This window comes from Podarcis pityusensis (assembly GCF_964106645.2).
Source record: "Podarcis pityusensis genome assembly, chromosome: 7".
Lineage (NCBI taxonomy): Eukaryota > Metazoa > Chordata > Lepidosauria > Squamata > Lacertidae > Podarcis > Podarcis pityusensis.
Window position 1 is genome coordinate 15,804,894 of NC_138031.1, and position 25,979 is coordinate 15,830,872.

At 45.6% G+C, this 25,979-nt stretch overlaps 1 protein-coding gene across 3 annotated transcripts in view; it reads right to left on the bottom strand.

Annotated features, from left to right (window-relative positions):
* Positions 1-331: 331 nt before the first annotated feature.
* The window catches only part of DEPTOR (DEP domain containing MTOR interacting protein), a 64,132-nt gene continuing 38,484 nt past the window's right edge, over positions 332-25,979 (bottom strand). For all 3 annotated transcript variants that reach the window (XM_081012725.1, XM_081012724.1, XM_081012723.1), the window contains exons 6-10: positions 21,996-22,181; positions 20,099-20,233; positions 16,604-16,674; positions 16,111-16,215; positions 332-2,924 (exon numbers count right to left, since the gene is read on the bottom strand). In XM_081012725.1, coding sequence (XP_080868851.1) covers positions 2,796-2,924; positions 16,111-16,215; positions 16,604-16,674; positions 20,099-20,233; positions 21,996-22,181 — 626 coding nt within the window. In that variant the 3' untranslated portion in view covers positions 332-2,795. The remainder of the gene's footprint in view (positions 2,925-16,110; positions 16,216-16,603; positions 16,675-20,098; positions 20,234-21,995; positions 22,182-25,979) is intronic.

Below are 25,979 nucleotides of genomic sequence, written 5' to 3' on the forward strand. Positions count from 1 at the left end.
CTTCTGGCTTATCAGAATCAGGCCAAATTTGACAAGCAGAAAAATTCACGCACAATTCTTGTGCACCCAAACTGAACAGGACTGAACCTCCCCACACACCAGCCAATGCAGGGTCAACCCTGCATTGCACAAAACTTCAGAAGCTCCTGACAACTGGAGTCTGCCAAACCCTTTTTGGCCGAATCCTGCCCCACAGGGTGTGGCTTGCAAAGGGTGTGGGTTGCCCCCAACGCCCCGATGTGCCAAGTTTGGCCCATGAGTCAAAGATCTCCTTTGCTGGAGAAGATTGCTGAGATAGTAATGTTTTCTTTTGCACGTGGCCACAAACAAATCCCATTTTAAAAAAGGTTTATTCAAAAACCCAACTGACATATATAAATCGAACAGCACCAGAATGCCTTTGCTATGTATAGCTTACACGGTCTTGTGGAAAACATATAAATATGTATACATTCAAAAAAATTATGGCACACCTTTCCTCATCGGAGCAGGAAATTACAAAGCTGGCGCAAATATTTCCCCCTCTTTCGAAATTTATCACATTTTACCATAGCTCAAAGCAAGCCTATGTCCAAATGTGCATTTTCCCTGCACAAACAGGAGTGAATTTCTCTAAAGTCACATTTGAAAGGGTCAAGTACAAGTATTAAGTGTTTGAATTTTGCTATTGAAGATATGCTGCCAAATTTTAAACACACACACACACTCACACACACCTTTCTAAAAGCTTCAACCAGAAATTGGGTTTTAAAGGGGGGATTCAGACATTTCAATCTAGGGGCTTCATCGTGGTGAATCTGAATTTATGCTGAAAACAGACAATATTTTGGATTTGGACCTAATGTGAAAAACCTGCTTATTGAAGCAGAATTGAATTGAGTGTCCACATCATGAGAAATAATTCATTCCCCCCCCCACTACCTTCAACACCCTGAAAAAAAAAACAACCCCCAAATCCTGTTGCCTAATCCCCTTAATATTTTGCAAAATTGGCTCTAAGGTAGGATTGGCTCCGTGGTTTGACGTAGTTCATTCAGCATTCTTCAAAACAATGATTCAGATGTGAGATTACAAAAAGTGACAGCTCTGCTCTTTTAAAAGCAAGCGCATATTATACTCAACAGTGAGAGAAGCACATTTTAATGCAGGTATGGCTGCAGCTTCCTCTATTTTTAGCGTTTCGAAAACGAGGCTAAACAAAGCCTCTCAGATCCAGTCATTCCACCCAAACGGTATACGTAATAGGCTCTTTTAAGCCACTGAGCATCATACTGTTAGTTATCGCTGTGCTATTAAAGCCACACTTTTCAAGGAACTATATGGCCTGTGAAAGCTCAGTTAATGCACGAGTTTGAAGGATTTTTACATTCACCACAAGCCCGGGAGGTAGATCGTTATTGTCCTCATTTTTAAGATGCGGCACCGAGACTGAGAAAATAATATTTTATTTGCTCATATTTACATCCTGCCACTTCTCCAGAGCTCAGGGTAACACGCAAGGGAGTTATCTCATTTTAGCCACACATGGGCTAGGATGAGAGATAGTGACTTGCCCAGGAAGCTTGAGGAGAGATGCAAACCCAGATCCTCGCAGTGGATCTCCAGGGTCTCTGCTAGAAGCTTTACTCATCGCTACTTGCTTGGCTGTAGCTGCCAAGTGTGGAGTCTGGGACCTTCTACATGCAAAGCATGTGCTCAGTCACTGAACAATGGTCAGTGGATAGAGCGTGGGACTCTTGGTCTCAGGGACGTGGGTTCAAAGGCCCCACATTGGGCAAACGATTCCTGCGTTGTAGGTTGTTGGACTAGATCACCCTTGGGTCCCTTCAAACTCGACGATTCTGCAACTTAAGACTTAACAGTGCCAGAAAAATGCACGGGGTGTATCCAAATTGTTCACTTAGGCCACATTTGCTGTATGGCGCTGTGGGTTAAACCACAGAGCCTAGGACTTGCCGATCAGAAGGTTGGCGGTTCGAATCCCTGCGACGGGTGAGCTCCCGTTGCTCGGTCCCTGCTCCTGCCAACCTAGCAGTTCAAAAGCACATCAAAGTGCAAGTAGATAAATAGGTACCACTCCGGCGGGAAGGTAAACGGCGTTTCCGTGCGCTGCTCTGGTTCGCCAAAAGTGGCTTAGTTATGCTGGCCACATGACCTGGAAGCTGTACGCCAGCTCCCTCGGCCAGTAAAGCGAGATGAGTGCCGCAACCCCAGAGTCGGTCACGACTGGACCCAATGGTCAGGGGTCCCTTTACCTTTACCTTTACCTTTACACCTCCTTTTAATTTATTAGAATTTGATGTTCTGCTACAGCATCCTGAAGCAATGCACACACACCACCTGGCAATGCTTTCAATTGGCACATTACAGTTCCGATAACAAGTGCGAATGAAAATATACGATACTGCCCAATTTCCAAGGTGAAAGTCCTTCAGATGATCTCAGCGGCGGCTCTGTCGCAGAAATAAAATTGTGAAGGAAAAGAGGAGCAGCATAGCATTGGGGAAACCTGTGAGGATGCAATTCCTGACATGATTCTGACCCTTCTGTTGGTACCACAGCCATCTGTGATGCAGGTCACCTGAGCTGGCTACATCCCGGATATGTAGTTGGCCCACAGCAAAGCATAGGTGAGTCTGCACATCAGTACCATGGGTACAAACATTGGCTGAAGAGCGTATCCACCCAAGTATTTATTACTGGTAAACTGGGGGTGGAGGGGAGGGAGGAAAGTACTTTGAAGGCAGGATAATTGTCTTGGACAAGGTATACGTCCTCATCTCAAAGTGTCCTCCTCAAGGCTCTATCTCCTCCATCACTTCCATGACGATGGTTCGAGGACCAGTCAGGATGAGGTTGCTCACTGTCCTGTAGTCTGCATGGAGGACGTTCAGCCCATTCACCGAAACCACAAACTGGCAGACCTAAAAGAAATGGGGGGGGGGGAGAGAGGCAAGGATGCTCATAGTGTTGGGCGAAGGCAACACATTCTGCTCCAGGGGCCCAACTCCAAATGCAGCAGAAAACACTTTGAAACTCACAGACAATGCGGAATGAACCATGTCAGCAAAACGTCTGCCGTAATCTTAAATCCCAAGCACTTCTGGCCATTTTAAACCTGTTATGTACCGAGTTGAATAGGATCCAAAATGCAGCAGTCTGATTGGTCCTAGAACAATAGGATCCAGAATGCAGCAGTCTGATTGGTCCTAGAACAATAGGATTCAGAATGCAGCAGTCTGATTGGTCCGCAGGAGCCACCCAATCCAGCTCCAGGTGGAAGTGAATCCGCAACCTGATTGGCCTACAGGAGAATCCCGGAATTAGCCAATCACGTGGGGCCCATTGTGTAAATAATGTATATAAAGCAGACATTATGGGGGAACTTCCATTCCTCCTCACCACTATGAGCTGAATAAAGAGCATGAAATCCACTCTCGACGCCGAGTATATTTCAAAACCCATTAACATTACATGCCATTTAATCTGATACACTGCTTACTCAAAGAACCCTGTGAGTTTAAACTTTCGCTCCTATGTTTTTTTTAAAAAGAAAGCTTATGCTTCTGTAATAAATTTGTTAGTCTACATAGTGTCACAAGATTCTTTCTGCTGCCATGGGGTAACATGGGCTACCCCTCTGAAAATTGTTAATAAGCTCAATGTGCTAAGCATGAGAGTTCATAATGGCAATAAAATGAAACAAAACAAAGGCTAGGAACGTGGAAGGCCTTGGCACTGAATCATTTAACTGGAACAAACCCAAAGCACTTCATTTTACAAAGCTTTTGGGCAAATCTTAACCCATAACTTTTTAATATTCGGTTGGGAGCCGCCCAGAGTGGCTGGGGAAACCCAGCCAGATGGGCGGGGTATAAATAATAATAATAATAATAATAATAATAATAATAATAATAAATCATTACAGTGAGCCAACCAATAGTCACCAATGTCAGCATGAACTACTGTCAACAAGGGCACCTGGTTGTTTTCTTGTACAGCAAGTCAGCTGGAGAAAGGGAGGAATCGGACACAACCTTATTACAATTCAGCAGAACGCGAGCACTTCCGTCGGAGAAGCTCAAAGTTACTGACTGTGGAACCTGAACAAACGTCTGTAAACCTAACGCTGATTTCCCATTACATGCAACAAGGAAGCAATTCCCACCACCGCCTTGGTTATTCCCAGAGGGCCTCTTATTAGAACTGGACTTTAGAAAACCTCAAGGCCAACAAAAAAAATATTATTTTTAACGTCTTCCTCTCCAACACAATGGTCAGCTTGCAAATCTGGGATGCTGTGCATTTCCTATCAAAGGTTCATTAATGAATGAATGAATAAATAACTAAATGTATTTATATACCAGCATCTCACAAAATATCAGGGTGGTGTTATTAGTTCTGTAAATTTTAAGTACTGCAGCTTCTCCTGCCCTGTTCTTCCACTGGTCCCCTTGCCCGCCCTTCCCCCAACTTGTTATGGGGCAAAAATCTGACTCCTTGTTTTATTTACTCAATTTATATTAAAAAATTACTGCTACAGTGAGTGGGGAAAGGGGACGGATGGAGAAACAGGGCACACCACGGCTATTTCACAAATAAACACACTAATTTGTGGTTCTCTGGAGGCAGGATCAGGCAGTGTGACTGACAAGGGTTGCCCAGAAACATCAACAGGAGAAAAATATTGGCTACTAATTGATGCCAGTTTGTTGTTGGCACCCATCTGTCTTGAGAGACAATGGAGTGTGCTTCCAGGGGTGAAGTCCAAATGCTGGAGAATCACAGCGCCTGCTGTGGCTGCAGAGACCGGCAATTCGTGAATGCTGCCTCCCACGTTGTTTTTGTTGGCACAAAGCTATGCAGTGTGTATGTAGGTCCTGGGCTGTCCAGATGACAAGGCCCCACTCTTGGCCTTGCCGACGTGGTGCAAAGGAAAGCAGAACAATACATTGGGCACCCCTTTAGCAGGAGTTTCCAGAAGGAGACATACAAGGCACCATCCAACCACCTTAGGGACTCCACTCTGGACGCCAGGTAGTTGGAACATATTACGCCAATTTGCACCTGTTTGTGCTCATTGCAGATATGTTCCCGGGCTCAATTCAAAGTGCTGGACATGATCTGTTGGGAAACACCCTGGGGTTGCCTGCAAACCCCCGGAACCCCACGTGTCCTCCGATGTGCGCAGCACTGGAAAAGGCACCTCCCTTCTTCTCTAAGGAGCTCAGCGACATATACAGTGGTACCTCTGGTTACGTACTTAATTCGTTCCAGAGGTCTGTTCTTAACCTGAAACTGTTCTTAACCTGAAGACCACTTTAGCTAATGGGGCCTCCTGCTACCGCCGCACGATTTCTGTTCTCATCCTGAAGCAAAGTTCTTAACCTGAGGTACTATTTCTGGGTTAGCGGAGTCTGTAACCTGAAGCGTATGTAACCTGAGGTACCACTGTATCAGCTTGATATATGCACACTAATTTTCTGGCATAACAGCAAGAAGAGACAGACACCGTAGATCTAAACGACTATTTATTTACACACTATATACAGACTACAGCATAATGTTGACCATTCTCAGCTCCGAGAAAACAAAAAAAAAGTGAAAGTATGTTACAAAGTACACACAGCGGAATACAGATAAGGCTGTCTTCCGTTCCCACAGTCTTCTCAGACAGGCATGTGATTCACACCAGTCACATTTACAGCATCGGCTGCATGAAATACTAACATGATCTTCCCTGTTTCTCCAGATCAGTCTGCTAGGACCCTGCAATGGACATCAGAGGGTCTCAACTGAAGTGTCTGCCAGTGAAGAAGAGATGTGGCTGTGGGTGGGTGGGTGGCACTGCTCACAGGGCCTTTTTGGTGGTGGCCCCACAGGGCTCATCCATATCTGCCTAGGCCTTGAAGGCCTCTCTCTTCCCTAAGGCCTTTGCTTTCCTGTGTGGGTTGTTCGGCTTTTAATGTCAGGAAATGGCTGTTTTAAAATTACTAGAGCCCATTTGAATCTCAATTACATTTTATATCTGTTGTGATACGACTTTGTTGACCATAGTTCTCAAAGTGTGGATCCTAAAGCAATAAATAAATGAGTGGGGCAAGAGCATGGCCCCACTCTCTTGCAAGTAATATGTGAAAGAGGCTTATATGCTTGTCTAAAGCATCATATAAACCTTTTTCGTGTGTGCCAAAGGTCTAATCTGATTAGTTCTGCAGAGAACTCCTTCCTTCTTCCTCATCTTCAGAGTGAAACTTTCTACAGACAGGGGCTCATTCACCATGCTCTACACCAGTAATGTATTTTGCTCCCCATTCCTTTAAAATCCACCCTTGGGAGGAATCTTTTTCTGCATACTACATTTTACTGTGTATGTGAGTATGTCTAGCTAGTGCGCCATTGGCTAAAAAGAGTGGGCGGTGTGGGTGCAGGCAGCAATCCAGCCCTTGCATAAACACAAGATTGCATCTCCAGAGAACTGGCATTCGCTTTCAGCCTTTAAGGCTCAAAACATGCCTAGTGTCATGTTCAAGACTTTCTGCAGAACGCTTGCTGCAAACCAGGTTTCAATTTGTGGAGGTGAGAAAAAACTTTGTCTAAGGAGAAATAAATAAACTCCTGTATTATTACTCCTTCTGTCCCGAGGTGCTATTTTCATTCAGATAAAACCCATCGCCGAGTGCTTACTGCTTTGGTAAAAGGAGAGAGAAAGCAGCCTGTTTGTAGGAAAGCTGCGCTGAGAGCTAAAACGTCTACAGTTTGCAGCCAGTTTGCTGAGTCAAGGCAATTTTGGAGTGCCAAACGGGGAGGGAATATGCATAGACAGGTTAGAACAAAACATTGGTTATTTACCATGAACATTCTCCAATAAACCGTAGAACAACACCCCCACTGGCCTGACTTTCTGCCTCCTGTTCTGACCATATCTGAGCATCTGAGCCAGAGACAGAGCAGGCAGAGAAGTACAGGTGGACAAAGGCAAGAAGACAGCCTAAGAAAGAAGCGAGGAAGAAGTAATCTCTCTGAACAAACGTGGCACAAACCAAATGCTGGAAGGTCAAGTCCATATTCAGCCACCTGTATAGGGTGGGTAGGGCAGGATGTTTAGAACTTGCCTAAATGAAGGTTCGGGTGGGATGCAGGTGGCACTGTGGTCTAAACCACCAATCCTAGGGCCTGCTGATTGGAAGGTCGGTGGTTCGAATCCCCGCGATGGGGTGAGCTCCTGTTGCTCGGTCCCAGCTCCTGCCAACCTAGCAGTTCGAAAGCACACCAGTGCATGTAGATAAATAGGTACCACACCGGTGGGAAGGTAAACAGTGTTTCTGTGCACTGCTCTGGTTCGCCAGAAGTGGCTTAGTCAGGCAGACAAATGCCGGCTCCCTCGGCCTATAGAGCAAGATGAGCACGCAACCCCAGATTCGTCCGTGCCTGGCCCTAACGGTCAGGGGGGTACCTTTACCTTTAAACAAAGCTTCATCGGAAGCACATGACAGGTGGCTATCCTAGAATGCTGCACCGGCCATTCATTAGCTGGAGTACCAGCCATTCAGAGAAGTAGTCCATCTTCTTCTGCAGGGGTTGGTTACTATGCCTATCTGAGCACCATTCTTTGCAGGGCGCCTTGGGATCTAGCCGCCATGTGCCATGAGTCACGGCTTTCTGATAAATCTCCAGAACTGCTGCCTCTCTCCCTCCCAGAGCATCAAGCATCTAGGAGATCACATAGATACCAGACCAGACCATCTGTTTCTCCTGGAGGAGCAGATTTGGAAGATAACTCAGGAATGTCCTTACTCAATGCATAGACTTCAAAGGATCTGATGAGTTTACCTGAGCTCCCAGGCTCAAGATATCTTGTACTGTGGATTTCACACGCTCCCATTGTAATAGTTGCTCTTACCCCATCAGCCTAGCATCTGCCCCCTCCTGAGGTTTGCCACTCCTTCAGCTGAGGGAAAGATCCAACTACAGTGGTACCTCGGGTTAAGAACTTAATTCGTTCTTAACCTGAACCTGTTCTTAACTGTTCTCCACAGCCGTTCACTGCCCCCCCAATTCAGATGTGCGAAGCGTCGGTGCCAAATATGCGAACAACCATGGTGGGGCGCTCCATTCACAGGTACCACTTTAGTTAATGGGGCCTCGCGCTGCCGCCGCCGTGCGATTTCTGTTCTCATCCTGAAGCAAAGTTCTTAACCCGAGGTACTATTTCTAGGTTAGCGGAGTCTGTAACCTGAAGCGTCTGTAACCTGAAGAGTCTCTAACCCGAGATACCACTGTAACCTGTTGAAAAGCTCGCCGTTTCATGGTCCTTCCTGGATATTGCGGGTAACCAGTGCAAACTTCTGATGCCCCAGAATTTCATTTCAATGTAAAAAGCCTAATTAAATAATCCTAATGGCGAGGATGCCTTTAAGCATGTGAAAAATGCCTCCCTTCACACACTGAACAGTCACAACAGGACCCACACATCTGGGATTATAAGGGAAGATTTACAGGTCAGAGGATGCCAGTTCTAAGCAGGGGTAAGCCTGGCACTTTCTACTTTAAAGATCAAGCAATTTTGTTAATACTATTGTTTAGTTAATTGATATGACGCCAAACCAGAGTTTTTCAGATTAGAACAGTAAGGCTAATGAGGCTCTTTTAAGTTCACCGACATCGATTTCCAAGTTAACAATTTAGGGAAGTAAATATGTCAGCTAAGCAGAACACAAGCCGTAAACTTGTTGACCTAGTTTAATGCACAGGTTGTAAATTTGACGGTGTAACGGTTAGGTTTTTTGGGGGTTTTTTCAGAGAAATGACAACAAGAATTGTTGTTTTCATTTCCTGCACATGTGAATGAAGCGGGGGGGGGGGGGGGAAGACCCAAATGGATCACAGCATCCATTTCATGCAAACTAGTTCATTTCTGTTTTCCAGCGGACATTAACAACACCCATAGTTTATGATAAGACTAACCCTGAAACAATTGTAATAAATAATTAAGCTTCCGGTTCCTTTTTAATAAGCTGCAGCAGGTAATTTCCCTTTTGCTTCATAACCGATTCACACTGTGTTACTATTCTCATTGAGTTATTTGCTCCAACATCAAGATCTGCATTGCAGGGGGACGGGGCTAGATGGCCTTGAGGTCCCTTCCAACGCTATGATTCTGCTTAGCCACCATCAGTTCAGAGCCACCATTACCTGCAGCGCATCATGATGTGGCACAGAGGAGAAGGCTGTACAGTGGTGCCCCGCAAGACGAATGCCTCGCAAGACGGAAAACCCGCTAGACGAAAGGGTTTTCCGTTTTGGAGGTGCTTCGCAAAACGAATTTTCTATGTGCTTGCTTCGCAAGACGAAAATGTTCCTGCGGGGTTTTTTTCCTCCCCCCCCCTTTTTCCCAAGCCGCTAAACCGCTTATCAGCTGATGGCTAAGCCGCTTAACAGCTGATGCTAAGCCGCTTATCAGCTGATCGTTAAGCCGCTTATCAGCTTATCGTTAAGCCGCTTATCAGCTGATCGTTAAGCCGCTTATCAGCTTATCGTTAAGCCGCTTATCAGCTGATCCACTAAGCCGCTAATACAGTACTGTAGCACTAATCCGCTAATGGGCTTGCTTCGCAAGACGAAAAAACCCGCAAGACGAAGAGACTCGCGGAACGGATTCTTTTCGTCTTGCGAGGCACCACTGTATCCCCCTACCTCTTTGACAGAAGGCGGACCTCCACACAAGGTACATTTTCAACCTTTGTATTGCTGGTTCTCCTGAGGGCTGAACATCTGCATGTAGAAAGGGAACAGGTGAAATTTTCCCTATCACTGGATCTAACATGGTGGGTAAAGCTATACCAGTAGAATTTTTGCCTGCATAGCAGGACTTCAGGAAACAAGGGGTGGCAACCTTAGCTCAAGGACAGCAATAGCAGGGCCAAAGAAACCGGGGTTGTCTACAACGCTATTAAGTTTCTGCATGAGAACAACACTCTTCCCAAACTTCCAGTGTCCAAATTGTCTTCCCGTTTGTTATGTACTGAGTTGAATAGGATCCAAATTGCAGCAGTCTGATTGGTCCTAGAACAATAGGATTCAGAATGCAGCAGTCTGATTGGTCCACAGGAGCCACCCAATCCAGCTCCAGGTGGAAGTGAATCCGCAACCTGATTGGCCTACAGGAGAATCCCAGAATTAGCCAATCACGTGGGGCCCATTGTGTAAATAATGTATATAAAGCAGACAGTTCAGGGAAACTTCCATTCCTCACTACTATGAGCTGAATAAAGAGAATGAAATCCACACTCGACTCCGAGTATTTTTCACCGTTGCAGCAAAAGCTGTTGGCCAAGGGCTATTTTAAGCAGTCAGCAAATGCTCCGAAAGGGCAAAAGGTCCCAGCTGTGCAGTCTGGCAACACGATGCATCTGTAATTGGGCTGCGGCCCAGGCAGGAATTTACAAGCTGAATTAACACATAAGCGCAGCACTGTTTCTGCGCTGGCATATGCACGTGGAGCGGCTTCGCCGCAATTTGAATAGGTACGGCTGTTGCGGCTCCCAGAACTCATGACGACAAGCAGCCCTTCATGTTTTATGCATTCCTAATCTAAATGGCCCTCCAAGCATCTTCTTACAAAAACTTTTTTAAAAAGTATTGTAGCCTCGAGATTGTCCTTGTTTAAAACTAATCCGAAAAAGGTAAGTGGCTAGCAATAGTCCTGTTGGTTTGACATAAGCAAGCCAAAATGGTGGGTTTATCAGAATTGTTATGCTTTTAAAGCTTTTTTTTAAAAAGGGGGGCACCGCTGTGATCCGCGCCTGGAGGTGCCATGGCAAGCTGCCCACAGAGTCCGCCTGGCAGACGCAAGCCCCATGCAGCTGTTTCGGGCAGTGCGAGACCCCGAGCCATTGCATCACTTCCAGGAGAGATGCGTGGCTCGGGCAAGCTGCAGGCCAGACCCCGTGGTAAGTGCTGCCCCCCATAGTGTGCCATTTGGTCACCCCTTCAGGGACGACACCCGGGGAGAGCCACACCCCCCGCCCTATGCCCCTGACTTCATAATAAAATAATAATAAATTTTAATTTATACCCCACCCTTCCCGGTTCAGAAAACCGGGCTCAGGGCGGCTAACAACAAATTTAAAATTGATGCAACAAAAAACAGCATAAAATACCGTATAAAACGTGAATAACAATAAGTTCAGAATTCAAAAATCAATTTAGGGGGGAAATCCATCCAATAAACATTAGATGATCACCAGGGCTAGCTGGCTAAGTTAGTCCTATTTGGGCCAGTGAGGAGACCAGGGGAGAATTAGCAGTGGGATTCCAGAGCGGGTAATCTTCCTAAAAAGGGGAGGGGGAGGGAAGGAAGGGGAATAAAAGATCAGGCTAAGTTCAAATTGAAAGCCAGGTGGAATAGCTCTGTCTTACAGGCCCTGCGGAAGGAAGTTAAATCCTGCAGGGCCCTGGTCTCAGGGACAGAGCATTCCAGCAGGTCGGAGCCATCACTGAGAAGGCCCTGGCCCTGGTGGAGGATAATCTGACTTCCTTAGGGCCCGGGACCTCTAAACTGTGATTATTCATGGACCTTAAGGCATACCAGGAGAGGCGGTCCCGTAAATACGAGGTGGCATTAGCTACTCCTCCTAGTTTGCAAATTTGATGAGCATCCCCTCAATTCCTTCATCCAAGTTGTTTATAAAGATAAACAACAACGGCCCAGGACAGAACCCTGCAACGCTCCACTTGTAACTTTTTTCCAGGATGACAAGGAATCATTAGCGAGTACAGTTTGGGTTCGGTCCATTAACCAGCTGCAAATCCACCTAACAGTTACCTCGTCCAGCCCTCCTTTTGCCAGCTTCTTTGCAAGAATATGATGTAAGTGTAAGTAAGTATGATGTCACCAGAGGAAGGACATGATTCAGTAGCACTTTGCTGATTAGTAGCTATATATCAAATACTTATAAAGTTTCTTCGGCTATGCTCATTCTCTAGTGTAACAGCAGGTGAAATCTATTATACTCTTGGCAGAGAATACAACCGACAGAAGAAATTCAGAGCCAAACTGCACAGTCAGCAGAAATCTGGAGACATTAATTATCAAAAAAGTGATGGAGGGAGGGTGCCATTTAGAAAGGAGAAGCAGCAGTGGAGAAAAGAAGTGAGCAATCCTTCTTCCATCTTCCACAGCCCACCTGCACTTCCCTTCAGCAGATGTTTCTGTCTCTGATGCAGGATTCTCTGGAGCTTCTTAAATGTGTGGGGTGTGTATACGATTTGCAGACTGAGAACTTCTGCCAAAGCTCCACTTTGGTCCTCAAACCAGCTGCAAAAGTGCTACTAGACCATAGCTGTCAGGTGTCCCTTATTTGAAGGGACAGTTCCTTATTCCAGCGCCATGTCCTGCTGCTGTCCCTTATTGATGGATGTCCCTTAAATGTCCCTTAAATGATGTCCCTTAAATTTCAAAGGAAGCAGCTCCTCTCCCTCTCTCCCTGCCGGCCAGGCAGGAGGGAGGCTCCAAACTGTGTTGTTTGGCTGTGTTGCTTACCCAATAACAAGTCCAAGAACGACTGGGGGGTGGAGCTTGCATGCCTTGTGTGTGGCTAGTTAATGCAAGCTGAGGGTTTTTTTGAATGCTGGACGCCATTTTGTTGCACGTGCTGCTGCAAACTTTGCAGTGCAAAGCCAGGCCAGGGAGCCATCTTAAGTGGAGGCTGCATAGGCCCTGTGGTGCATGTGATTCAGATTCTATTCAGTTGGACAGTGTTCTCGAAGCTACCAGCATGAGTTTGACCAGACTGCAGGAGGACAGGAAGACTGGAGTGCCTGGAACAGGGAGGCTGCAGGTCCCTTATTTTGGCTGCTTTTCCCTTATTTTCAAATCTGTAAGTTGACAGCTATATACTAGACCAATGCCAGTTCTGTTTCATCTGTCGTATTATTTAAAGAAAAGCCATCGAGTAAAACCATATCGGAAAACAGCTGATGTTTGTTCAAACTCCCAGACAACAACAAAAAAGTAGGAGAGATGTGTCACGCAGCTTACACTATCTGCTCTGTCTCCAAAGTAAGAACCAGCGCTGTTTTTCATTGTACAACTAGCATATTTGCCATATTTAGCAACACAATGAGATTAAAATAGCCCAAAACTAAACCCTGAGCAGGTGGTTTCACAGTTTTCATGCTGGAAACAGACGGCAGGCCTTATCGTGTCTATTTCTGTGCAATCTTTACATGGTGTGTCTTTAACATAGGGAGTGAGTTGCTGGTGTTTGCTGCAATCACAATGTTATCGCTGTGTCAATATTTACCCCACTTCAGTTTCAGTCTTGTGATGTAACGCCCAACCCTGTAAAGTGAATGAGGAAAACAAAGAGAGTTTTCCACTTCTCACCAGACTTATTTTCAAAGAGCTTGCAAGGACCTGGTGGGAAGACAGCCAAAGAGCCTTTCCAGACCTGTCCCACCTCCTCTGAACTTCTTTCTGCAAGAAGCAGTAGATCCACTCCATTGCCAACTGCAGAAGGCAAATGCTGTCCTTCTGCCATGATTTTTTCACTCCTCTGGCCATATAGCCCATGAGCAGCCCTCAGAAAGGGAAGAGGATGGGCTATGCAGGAGCAATGCCAGCGATTGCTAAGGATCCAGAATCTGCTTTCAATGCCAAAGACTCGCTCTCATCCTTATGAAAAGCCACCCCACCGAGAAAGTACAGAGCACATTTCTATCACCACTTGGCTACTACAGAGTCGTGCACACACCATAAATGAAGGCCTTCCAGACAGACCCAAGACTCATTTTTCTTGAAATTAAAATCCTGGCAATTTTCCTCGCCGTTACAAAGGCTTGGTTCAGGCCTCTCTCTCTGGAATCCACTGAGATTGATGGCTTTTGAATAAGTCGTCTTATGGAATGCAAGACACAGCGCTGGCTTTGTAAGTATATCTTCCTTACAGCTTTCTGGAACAAAAGGCCTTCGAGTGCACATGCGGAGCGGCGGGCCAAAAGTCCTGCCCCAGGAGTTTGCTCCACGCGGTGCAAAGGAGAGAAGCGTAACATGCGGAGCGTGGAGGGAGTGAAGACTGCAAGTTTTCTAAACAACCACAGCGTGCAGCCAACGTCCAGAAATGTGTAGACTTCTGGGTGCATCTCAACAAGGCAGGGAAGAGGGTGTTGCCTCGGTGCCAAGGACACTTCTAGAAAGCAAAACGCTGAGCTTTGGCTGCTCTTCAAATTCTTGCCCTTTCCCTCTTCGCCAAGTTTTCTTGGTCTGGTCTCTTTTGGTTGGTTGCTCCAAGCAATTCTGGCAGACAAAGCTTCTTAGAGCAGGACGGATTCTTCTTCGCTGCCAGCTCTTATTACTGTTGCGCTGAGCATAAAGAAGCCTAAAGGAGACTCGCGTCAGGAAAGGAAGACGCAAACCTGGCAGTGTCCTTGGCCAGCTTAAAACTCCTACAGGAATACATTTCTGCCAGGAAGGAGTGTGAAGATCCCATGTAGATAGTGGCATGCGATGATGGGGAAGGGCTGTAGCTCAGTGGGAAAATATCTGCATTGGATGCAGAAGGTTGAGTCCCCAACACCCTTAAGGCAGGGCTGAGAAAAGACCCTGGTGAGCTGCTGTCAGGCAGTACAGATAGCACTGAGCGAGATAGTCTAATGGTCTGAGTAAGCATAAAGCAGCGTCCTGTGTGGCAATATGTAATTACAGTCATACCTCTTGTTACGTTTGCTTCATGATACGTTTTTTCAGGTTGTATCCCGCAGCGACCCGGAAGTACCAGAAAGGGTTACTTCCAGGTTTCGCCACTCGCGCATGCGCAAAACGACGTCATGCACACGCGCAGAAGCGGCAAATCGTGCATGCGCAGATGCACAGACACGGGTTGCGTCCTTTCAGGCTGCAAACGGGGCACCGGAACGGATCCCGTTCGCAACCAGAGGTACCACTGTATATAGTTCATATGTAATTACTCGGGTGGCGCTGTGGGGGACACGGGTGGCGCTGTGGGTTAAACCACAGAGCCTAGGACTTGCTGATCAGAAAGTCGGCGGTTCAAATCCCCGTGACGGGGTGAGCTCCCGTTGCTCGGTCCCTGCTCCTGCCAACCTAGCAGTTCGAAAGCACGTCAAAGTGCAAATAGATAAATAGGTACCGCTCCGGCGGGAAGGTAAATGGCATTTCTGTGCGCTGCTATGGTTCGCCAGAAGCGGCTTAGCCATGCTGACCACATGGCCCGGAAGCTGTATGCCAGCTCCCTCAGCCAATAAAGCGAGATGAGCGCCCCAACCCCAGAGTCGGCCACGACTGGACCTAATGGGCAGGGGTCCGTTTACCTTTACCTAATTACTCATGGAAATCCTTACATATGCTTCAAGTGTGCCAATTTCCCCAGGACAATCCTGGAATTACAGAAACCACCCCAGTTCCTGATTTGATCCCAGAATCTCCTGTTTCCCACCAGTGGCGGAGCATATGTCCACGCTGCCCACGGCGGGCACGCTCCCAAGGGGGGCAGGGTGGGGAGGGTGCCCTCCCAGGCGCAGGATAGCCGCTCGGGTGCATGGAGCGGCGCATGTGCCCTGCAGCCAGGGGCGAAGCAAGTCGCCCATGGCGGACATTTGGCGCACCGCCCACCCGCCACTCCCAAGCCTCCCCCAGCTGTTAAAACAAAGGGGGAAGGGGGAAATGCTGCCGGCCAAGCGGCGCAGCTCCCCCCTTCCTCTGACGGCTTGGGGTAGGCTTGGGAGTCGCGGGCGGGCAGCGCGCCAAATGTCAACCCCTCAGCAAAGACACCCGGGGCTGTTCACCCCCACCGAACCCTCCTTCCTCTCCCCGTTTCCCCCTCCAGTGTCGCTGCCAAGCTCAGGGTGGAGGACGAGCTGGTGCTTGCTGTGATGCTGTGCTTTCACACGAGTCAGCTGGCTCCCACAAGCGCATGTCAGCAAAAGACATGCATCCTGATTCTCATCAGAGGAACGCTGGAGGGTATGTCCCTATACCAGGTGTATAGAGCTATGTTGCGTGGTGTCACAACTGAAGTAGTCCTGACTTCATGTCAACACATCCCCTCCCCCCTTTTAAAGTACTCAACCTGCATTCGTTAAAATTACCTTCATTCCTGCTGCAGCTGCTGGGCCGCTGGGATCCACAGCTTGGACGTGGCAAGGCTTGTTCCCACGCACCACAAATCCCCACCCGACGGCATCGCCTACAATCTTGAGAGGGAACAAGAAGGTGTGACAACGAATCCTTTAGCAATTCTCTTTGTTGCTGTTTTGATAGCAAGCCAAAACAACACAAGCATATTCTTGTGAATCCACTGTGATTCACCAGATTCTAGGGTCGCTCAGGGATTTTAGGCAAACCAAGCCACAATTTTAAGCAAGCTGGCCTGATTCACACACTTCCTGGACTAATAGGAACGCTGTTTTCACAGTCCGTCAGATTTTGTGACTAAAAACCCTCGGCTCAAAACTGTACCAAAATGCGAATGAAAATATTCCTTTATCTATTTTTGCATCCGTTATTATGTCTGAATAATGGATCAAAATGTCATGAAGTGCACTACACAACAGAAGATAATTGAGGTAATTGGAGACATACTGTGAAGGTTCTCCTGGCATACGGTGCCCCAGGCATCAGAAGTTCATCAGGAGTCACTGGTCTCTTCAATACTGCAAATACACAAGGAGAATGTTAAGGAAAGACTTTCACAAGAGCTGGCATTGCTTAGTCTGGAATCGCCATGTCTCCTTTACTCACATTGTCAACAACATTGTCATCCAGTTGTGATTCTCCTATGTTGCTTCCACATTAAAAAAACAAAAAAACCAAAAACCAATCTTCTAATTAGCAACGGAACACTACGATATTAGCAAAATACTGCTGAAATGAAAAACTATTGTTGCAATATTGGCGGGGTAGGAGAGCTGGAAAAACACACATGGCAACCAATACTCCCTTTGGGTTCCAGTCTCCTAGAGCACAATATACATCAGGGAGGCTTAGTATGGTTGGTCAGAATCAAGTATACACTTCCAGAGTTAATGCTAAATACATTATTTCTGGTAAATGAGCCTCCCCAGCTGCTAGAGGGCTGTGACAATTTGTGTCCCAGGCTTTTTAGACTCGCCTACGCGGATGGCGCTGTGGGTTAAACCACAGAGCCTAGGGCTTGCCGATCAGAAGGTCGGCGGTTTGAATCCCCACAACGGGGTGAGCTCCCGTTTCTCGGTCCCTGCTCCTGCCAACCTAGCAGTTCGAAAGCACGTCAAAGTGCAAGTAGATAAATAGGTACCACTCCGGCAGGAAGGTAAACGGCGTTTCAGTGCACTGCTCTGGTTCGCCAGAAGCGGCTTAGTCATGCTGGCCACATGACCCGGAAACTGTACGCCGGCTCCGTCGGCCAGTAAAGTGAGATGAGCGCCACAACCCTAGAGTCGTCCATGACTGGACCTAATGGTCAGGGGTCCCTTTACCTTTACCTTTATGGGATGGGATCCTAGGCTTGGCTCCTGTCATCTTATGTTGTGGCAACATCAGCTCAGGTTTGCCACTGAGCTTCACGGCTACAGCAGGATCTGAACCCTTGTCTCCCAGGTCCTAGCCCAGGGGTGGAGAACTGGGTCCAGACAGGGGTCCCTTTACCTTTACCTTTTACCTATGTACTATATGGAACCAAAGGGGCACATGGGTTGCCAGGTGTGAAATACATTGGCGTTATTTTCAGCTCTCTTACCTATCTATTTGTGCAAAGATCTTTTCCCTCAATTAAACACTTGCAATCTAATCTTTGGATCTAAAATGAATGCTGCTCCCTTGTTTCTTGGCACAAGGGTGGATAGTAGTGGGCAATAAAGGAACGACTGCTTACTGCTAAATAAATAATATGTGCTTTTGTGTTCCTTTTAGGTGCACTTCCCCGCCACAAGATATAAAACAGCAGAGCATCGCTGACAGGTACAGTTTCTGATTTTTGCTCACTTTTCAGAGGCCAGCGTGTTCACTCCCACACTTAACTGTGCAGCCAGGACGTGCCCAGATTCTAAAGAACGCAGATAAATAAATTTTAAATAAAACCACGACGTGGGGGAAAGGAGAGGGAATTGAACCATTAATCATGAGTGACGTCACAAGCGCTGTCCTATAGTTGCCGGAAACACGCCTGCACAGTGTTGTACACAGGGCAAGGCTTCAATCCTATCACTGCTCACTTGAGTTGGAGCCCTTGTATTCGCAGGTTAATGCCTTTGCAGAGCTACTGAAATCATCTTCAGAACACGCTGAGTATATTTATACGTAACTGAAGGGAAGACTGAAGTGAGAAAGGAGAGCGTGAGAATTCCCTTTGATATTCTGTTCTCCCTTTGAAGCAGATAACAGAGTGGATGGGAAAATGCATATTTCTTTACCGCCCTCCTCCGCCTTTTAATATCAGTCGGAAGAGCACAAAGGGGGGATGTTTCGTCTTTCTAGAGGCACAGGATATAGCTTAGAAAGAAAACAAGCTCGGAAGCTGACGGTTTTCATCTTATCATAGAGGGGCTTGTTGAAAACGAACCGATAGCTGAAGTATTCCTAATTCCTCTTAGCAAACAGCATGATCGCATCGTTACTATCCCCTTCCCTGTGCTGACCTCATTTATTAACGGCGCGAATAAAGTAAATGTCTTCACATGCGGGCCACTGCTGTCACTGTTCTCTCTGCGTAATGGAGAAGAATGACAGATTGATCTATAAACTGTTGCTAAGCGGGTCAGAAAACTTGGATTGTCAGCCGATTTAGGGCTGGTTGCCACAACCAGTGGGGGTGTGAAAGCGCTCGGTCAAGCAGCTGGTGTCCTTTGCCTAAGCTGACAAGGTACATAATTCCTTTCTGCGTTTACTTTTAGCCGGTTGCTGAATTCTGGCTATATTAGGTCTAAGGAATACGCAAATATTCCATCCATTAAAAAAAAAAAATTAAGGGAACTAGCCTGATTTATTCACGTATATAATTTAGAAACCGCTTAATATAAAAAGAAATCTCTGAGCAGTTTATGTAAGAGGTAATTTGGAGGAAAGAGGAGGAAATTCACAAAGTGCAACAACAATCAAACCAAAGCTTTCAAAACTTGGAATAAAAACGGAATAAAACTATACGCCGTTGATTAAAACCTGAGTCTTGCACAGAAAAGCTTAAGAATTAGGAATCAGAGGCCAGGAAAACTTGAACAGCTTTTGAGAGGTCTGTTGCTGGGCTAGACCAATTCAGGTTAAGCTTTGAAGACGAACGCTTTCACGTGTTAAACTCCCGTATATTCAGACATAGCCTATTAGAAGTCTGGTCTAGCCTTTCCTTAGTTTTCAGTGTACAAAAAAATTTATTTATTTTTTAAGATGAGGGAACATGCAAACACTTAGTCCTCCCCTCCTCAAATGTAAATTGGTTTAGGCCATATACACACTGTACATTTAAAGCACATTCAAAGCACATTATTTCCCATCAAAGCATTCTGGGTACTGTAGTTTACCCCTCAGAGAGTTACAGTTTCCAGAAACCCATAAGAAACAACAGTGCCCAGAATTCTTTGAGGGAAATAATGTGCTTTGAAAGGGTATTTGGTTTTGCAAAGAGATGCCCTTTCATTAAAAACAAATACACTCCTGCTATCTCAAAGCTAAATTGCCTGGATGTCTTCTAAGGGGTAAAGTATATGTGGATTTAAATGCATATTTGCATTTATAATGCAGTTTACAAAAATACTAACAGTGGGTGCTGAGGGTAGGGAATTACAGAAGGCTGACGGCGGGGGGGGGGTGTTTAATAATTTCTTCCCCCTCGAAAGCTGCTATTTGCAATGGTAGGAAAATCACTCCTCGAAAGCTGCTATTTGCATTGGTAGGAAAGCTAATAGCAGCTTTGGAGGAGCAAGCATCATCTAGACTACAGCCCTGTCCCTTTACAGTCATTCCAATTATCATATCAGCAGTTGCTATTTCTGGTTTGTTTTGTTTTTAAAGCATGCATGTGTAATGCGAAGGTGCATCTAAAAAAGTGCATGGTGTGTAACTTGGCTCCAACATTCGCCAATGGAAACAAGCCTTAGCAATCCTTACCAGATTTGGGGTTGCAGAGAACTGGAGGACTGCCGCTGATTGTTGGGCTGCTGCTGAAGTACCCACTGCTGCTACAGCTACTCATACTGCTCCGTCTCACTGCTGAGACAATCTTTATCTCCTTGGTGGGGCTCACTTTCCCAAGCAGAGGAGGAGGAGAAGGAAGGGAAATAGGCAGGAGGACATAAATTAAGTTCTCTCTCTCTTACAATTCTCTTTACTGTCATTCATAACAGGGGTCAGCAAACTTTTTCAGCAGGGAGCCGGTCCACTGTCCCTCACACCTTGTGGGGGGCCGGACTATATTTTGGGGAAAACAATGAACGAATTCCTATGCCCCACAAATAACCCAGTTATGAATTTTAAGTAAAAGGACACATTCTACTCATGTAAAAACACCAGGCAGGCCCCACAAATAACCCAGAGATGCATTTTAAATAAAAGGACACATTCTACTCATATAAAAACACACTGATTCCTGGACTGTCCACGGCCGGATTTAGAAGGCGACTGGGCCAGATCTGGCCCCCAGGCCTTAGGCTGCCTACCCATGATTCATAACTTTAGAAGTTTCTAGTGCAGGCACCCCCAAACTCAGCCCTACAGATGTTTTGGGACTACAATTCCCATCATCCCTGACCACTGGTCCTGTTCGCTAGGGAAGATGGGAGTTGTAGTCCCAAAACATCTGGAGGGCCAAGTTTGGGGATGCTTGTTCTAGTGCATCTTGTCACCGTCAATAGTCCCATCACTTTGATGACAAACTGCTCATTTAGTACAATGGTGCTTTTCGAAACAAATAAGCAAAACATTTTGGTTTTTTGGATGGTCTTCTAAGTCCATTTCAGCTGTATATAGTTATATCAGAAATGCCACTGCTGTGATTTTATATCCAGCGGTCACCTAAATTTCTAAAACTTGTGTTGCCCATTCATGAACAGCTACATCTTAGAAAGATTTAGGGTACTTCCATACACAAATGGTTTTTTTATTTGTTTGTTTTTTGCTTCAGGCTGCAATGCCGTGTGAACCCAATGGGACTAACTTTTGGCTAGGTATGTACAGTGGTACCTCGGGTTACATACACTTCAGGTTACAGACTCCGCTAACCCAGACATAGTGCTTCAGGTTAAGAACTTTGCTTCAGGATGAGAACAGAAATCGTGCTCCAGCAGCACAGCAGCAGCAGGAGGCCCCATTAGCTAAAATGGTGCTTCAGGTTAAGAACAGTTTCAGGTTAAGTACGGACCTCTGGAATGAATTAAGTACTTAACCCGAGGTACCACTGTATAGGATTGTGCTATAAGTCAGTTGCACAATACAAAACCTAAACTGGCCAGAATGCTCACTCACATTACTAACGTTTTTCTTCTGCTTTCTCTTCTAAATTAAGAAAAGATTTATGCTTTCATAAATAGCTCAAAAGAGGATCAACTTCAATATGGGAAGCTGCCATCTTGTACTAGATTGCTTACAGGGCACCTGCATAACGTAATGATTGAAACATTCTCCTCCCATTCTTCCCCTTTTCAGCTTCTGGATTTTTTCCAGCAGCTTCTGGAAAAAATGGAACCGCTGAACAATTTCCTCAGGGACAGAGGACCTAGCACACAGCTAATCCAAGGTGGCAATGACTTGCATAGATTGTGCTCTAACCATTTATTCCTCTCCTCTCTAGAACTCTATCACTTTAACCCTTTTCAAACAGCATTTAATGCATACTCTTCACTCCCCTCAAAGCAGTCTGCAAGTGCTCAGAGGCACATATTCCAGGTTCTATGAGTGAGCTGCAATGAATCTTGTTGAATCTTGGTTGAAAGTACTATAGAAATGTATAAACTACTATGTTTTCCTACTAATACCACGAAGACTTCCTTCTGCCTTGGTACTCAAATACCTGAGAGGAAACTGGTGTGCTTTTTATTGTCATGGTTCTGCTTTCGTAGACAAAAGGGACTGTCGTGACTCTCCGGCATCAAGCGGGACTTCTCAGCGAGCAGCTCCATCAATCTCCTCCTCCGGCGGAAATTCATCCGGAACTGGAACAGCAGATTGCTGTCTATAAAATGGTGTTTGTTGCACACTGGGAAGGAAGGTAGGTGAGAGGGAGAGAGAAGTGGAAAGGCCTTTTTAGTGGGACAGAGAACACAGAATGTGTCAGGAATAAGGGGACAATGCTTGCAATAAGCTACTTGAACTGGGGTGGAGAGGTCATCGGCAAAAATGGGAAGACGCAAGCAGATCGGGATGAACGCAAGAGAAACACTTATTGTTGTACAGGTGCCCCACAAACAAATCAGAATGGATGATCAGTGAAGACCAGGTATAATATAACCTCCATGTAAGCTTTGTGCAAGGAAAGGATGAATACTCAATAAACAGGTCATCTGGAGAGGCCACAGACTCAGATTTCATTGCTCTCTGTAGAGTCTTCCAAGCCGTGTATTAGAACTTACCCATTTGGAGTGGGGAAACTTAAAAAAAACCACCTGTTATCTTTGGCATTATGGGTCTATCAAGATGAACCAAGACTTGAACTGCATACTAATGCATTTGTCAGCCATTGGAGGCTACAGAATGAATGGAGGAAAGATCAACATTGTCTTTAGGCTACAAAGTGGCGCCATCCCCCAGAGAACAGATTGAGTCTCTATGTACTATAAATATTTCCAGATCAGTGTTAGTGATACCTATCTAACTCACAACCTTCCTATCTCCCACTCCATTTAGACAGATGCTTTCTTTTTGAGCTTGGCCAGCCAACCTGAGTTTTGGACTTCCCATTCATAGAATCATAGAATCATAGAGTTGGAAGAGATCACAAGGGCCATCGAGTCCAACCCCCTGCCAAGCAGGAAACACCATCAGAGCACTCCTGACATATGGTTGTCAAGCCTCTGCTTAAAGACCTCCAAAGAAGGAGACTCCACCACACTCCTTGGCAGCAAATTCCACTGTCAAACAGCTCTTACTGTCAGAAATTCCACATGAAGCTCTGAACTTCTGGCTCCTGGAACTCCTTGGTAATACCAGTCTCTGCTGCTGTACACACTCATAGTATGTCTCTGTGCTAACAGGGCCCCAGGACCACAAAACCTGGTGTTTATTATTTAGATCAGCCTTGATAAGTCAGGACAGGCTTTGCTATATTACATTTTCAACATGCACTCTCTCAACAGAGACATCAGTTCATTCTCACTCCTCGCCCTTAAGGCAGCAAGAGCTACTCACAACCAGGTGTGTTTCCTATCTATCTGCTGTTATAACTTCTGGAAAGGTCTATGCCAGGTTTGAGAACATGGTTGGTGCCAAGACGGACTGAATTTATATCCCATCCTTCCTCCCCAAGTTGCCCAGGGCAGCAATGAGCTCTTTACTTTTTGCAAAACTTTACACAACATGCTTTGATGTTGAATAAGAATGCCAGGCTCAACTCTGCACCCAGAAGTAGCTGCAGTATAATAAATGCATCTACGTTATTATTGCAGCAGTAATTGTCCAGAACCACTACTTCATAAAAGCTGCAGTCCCTGAATACCTTAGGCAACAGGGAGGATAAACTTCCATTTCCTAAAAGCATTGCAATTAATAACGGAGATAAATGTGTTGGACATTTGCCTATATATATATATATGAGAGAGCGAATGATGAACTTGAAGAAAGAATACAGAGTGGGGTTCATTTCTACTGCAAGGAATGTCCAAAACTGCTGAATACTGAGACTCATGTGAATGCTAACCATCCTAGATGAATTTTGTAACTGTCTAAAGATACCTGTTCCTCACTTCTCATTGGGCGCTGAACACTGAGAGTCACAGTTAGGTAACTGTCAGCATTCACATCTGTATGTTTTTTGGACATTTATTAGTTTGCTTGGGGTTGCCTAGATTCCTTCACAGTATCTGTGCATGATGTCAATTTTTCAAGTAGAAGTTTTGTACACAATTTTGCAAAATGCTATGCAAAACAAAACATTTCATAAGCAAAAGCATGAAAAGCAGATAAAAATCAAAAGTAATGAATAAAAAATGCTCGTAAGAATGTACCTTACTGCATAGTAATTCGATAACATAACCTGAACATCCACAATTCACTAGATTTTGGACAACAACTACAACATCAGCATTAAATATATCATTTTGAATATTACCTATTTGGTACTTTCACAGTGAATCATTATCCAGAGTATATTTTCATTCTTATGAAGTTACTGAATGTAGAAACATCGCCTACCATTCCGTCACACCACTCCATTTTAAAAAGACTCTATGGCTATGCTCACACATGCTCTTTGCTTGATGACTCAAACATTGACTTGCAAGCGTAGAGGAGCTATCAAATCAAATATTAAGACTAAAGGTGTTGTTTAACTCCAAACAATACTGCTTGAAGGAGACAGTTAACATGGTAAACTGCAACTCCATCTTGTGCTAAGTTTTCTTTAGTGATTCATTTAAGATGGTCTGATGTTTCCTCAAATTTTTGATGCTGACGTAAAAGATTAGAATTCAAGCATTTCTGTCCTGCTTAGAAAAGTGGAATAAGCCACATACTGTACTGGCTGGACATTGGTTAGCCACCATTTCACTTATGCAAATAATAGCTCATGCCAATGGGTTGCATCAGAGCAATGAATTCACGCAAACTCATGTCTTCTTCATGGAAGACAGCAGATATCTTTCATTAGCCTACAGCTCCAATACTACAGATGATTAGGCCATTCACATGTTCTTGGACTCAAACAGATGGGTCACTACTGGTTGTCTGAAGCATCCTTCAGACTATGGAGGGTGAGGACTGGATACCAAAAAAGTTACCTAACTATAAGGACATATACTAACATGGTTCTCAAAGCTGGAGCATTATGGAACAGTGGAATCATCACACAGTCCTGTCTAGGTGTAGATTTTTAATGATTAGCCACATGGAATTTCCTTCCATGAAATTGATTCATAAAGTCTAAGGTGGCCCTAAGATAATGACCACATGGCAACTTCCTATAACCTCAATTTTGTATGTAGCACAGCACTAGAAGAGAGAGAAATAGAAGGTTACAAGCAGTGTGGCATTTATGCACTGCACGCTTCCATGGGGATTGTGATGCTGGTCCTCCAACCGCGCAGTGGCTGAACTAGTGATGTGGATAACAGCATGGAGGAGATCAGGACATCTAAAGCTATCTTCTTGGACAATTGAGATGATATGGAAGTTAAGGAAGACAAAGATTGGAGCTGCCAAAATTTCATTATTCCAAATTGCTGCGCTCCCTGTCATTCACTTCTTCAACTGCTGCTTGCAATTGCGTGTTCAGACCCAGAAACCTCCCCCCTAAATAAATTCACACTTGACTCAAATTTTGGTTTGGTTTTTGGCAGAAACTAGGCCACAACTTTATTGATTACAGAAAGTGAGTGGTTCCATAGGCTCTGGTTCGACTAACTCCCTGCCATGCAGGTAGTGCTGACCCAGGGTCCCAGCATAGGTCAGCCAAGGGTGAACACCTGGATAAGCGGAAAGCTGGGAACAGGCTATCTCACACCCAAATGTCCCCCTGGACTCAGGCACAGGCACAACCCCCTCTCAGGGGTTGACCAAACCATTGAGTCCCTGGATTCCTTTAACGGAATACCCTTCACATAGGGATGGTGAAAGCGTTCTCCCATCCCTATCACCTGAACCAGTGCCTATCCGCAACCTTACAAGTTGTGACGATTTGCTATGTGGCAGGCGAAACCCAAATGGCAACAGCCAAGTGGGGAAAATTCCTGCCATCCCCCTGTCCCAACAACAGACAACACATGAAGGCATAGCAAGGTCAAGTGCACAAGCCCTAAAAGTAGGGAGAGGTGGGCGGGTGTTCCGAATGCATGCACCGAAAGAG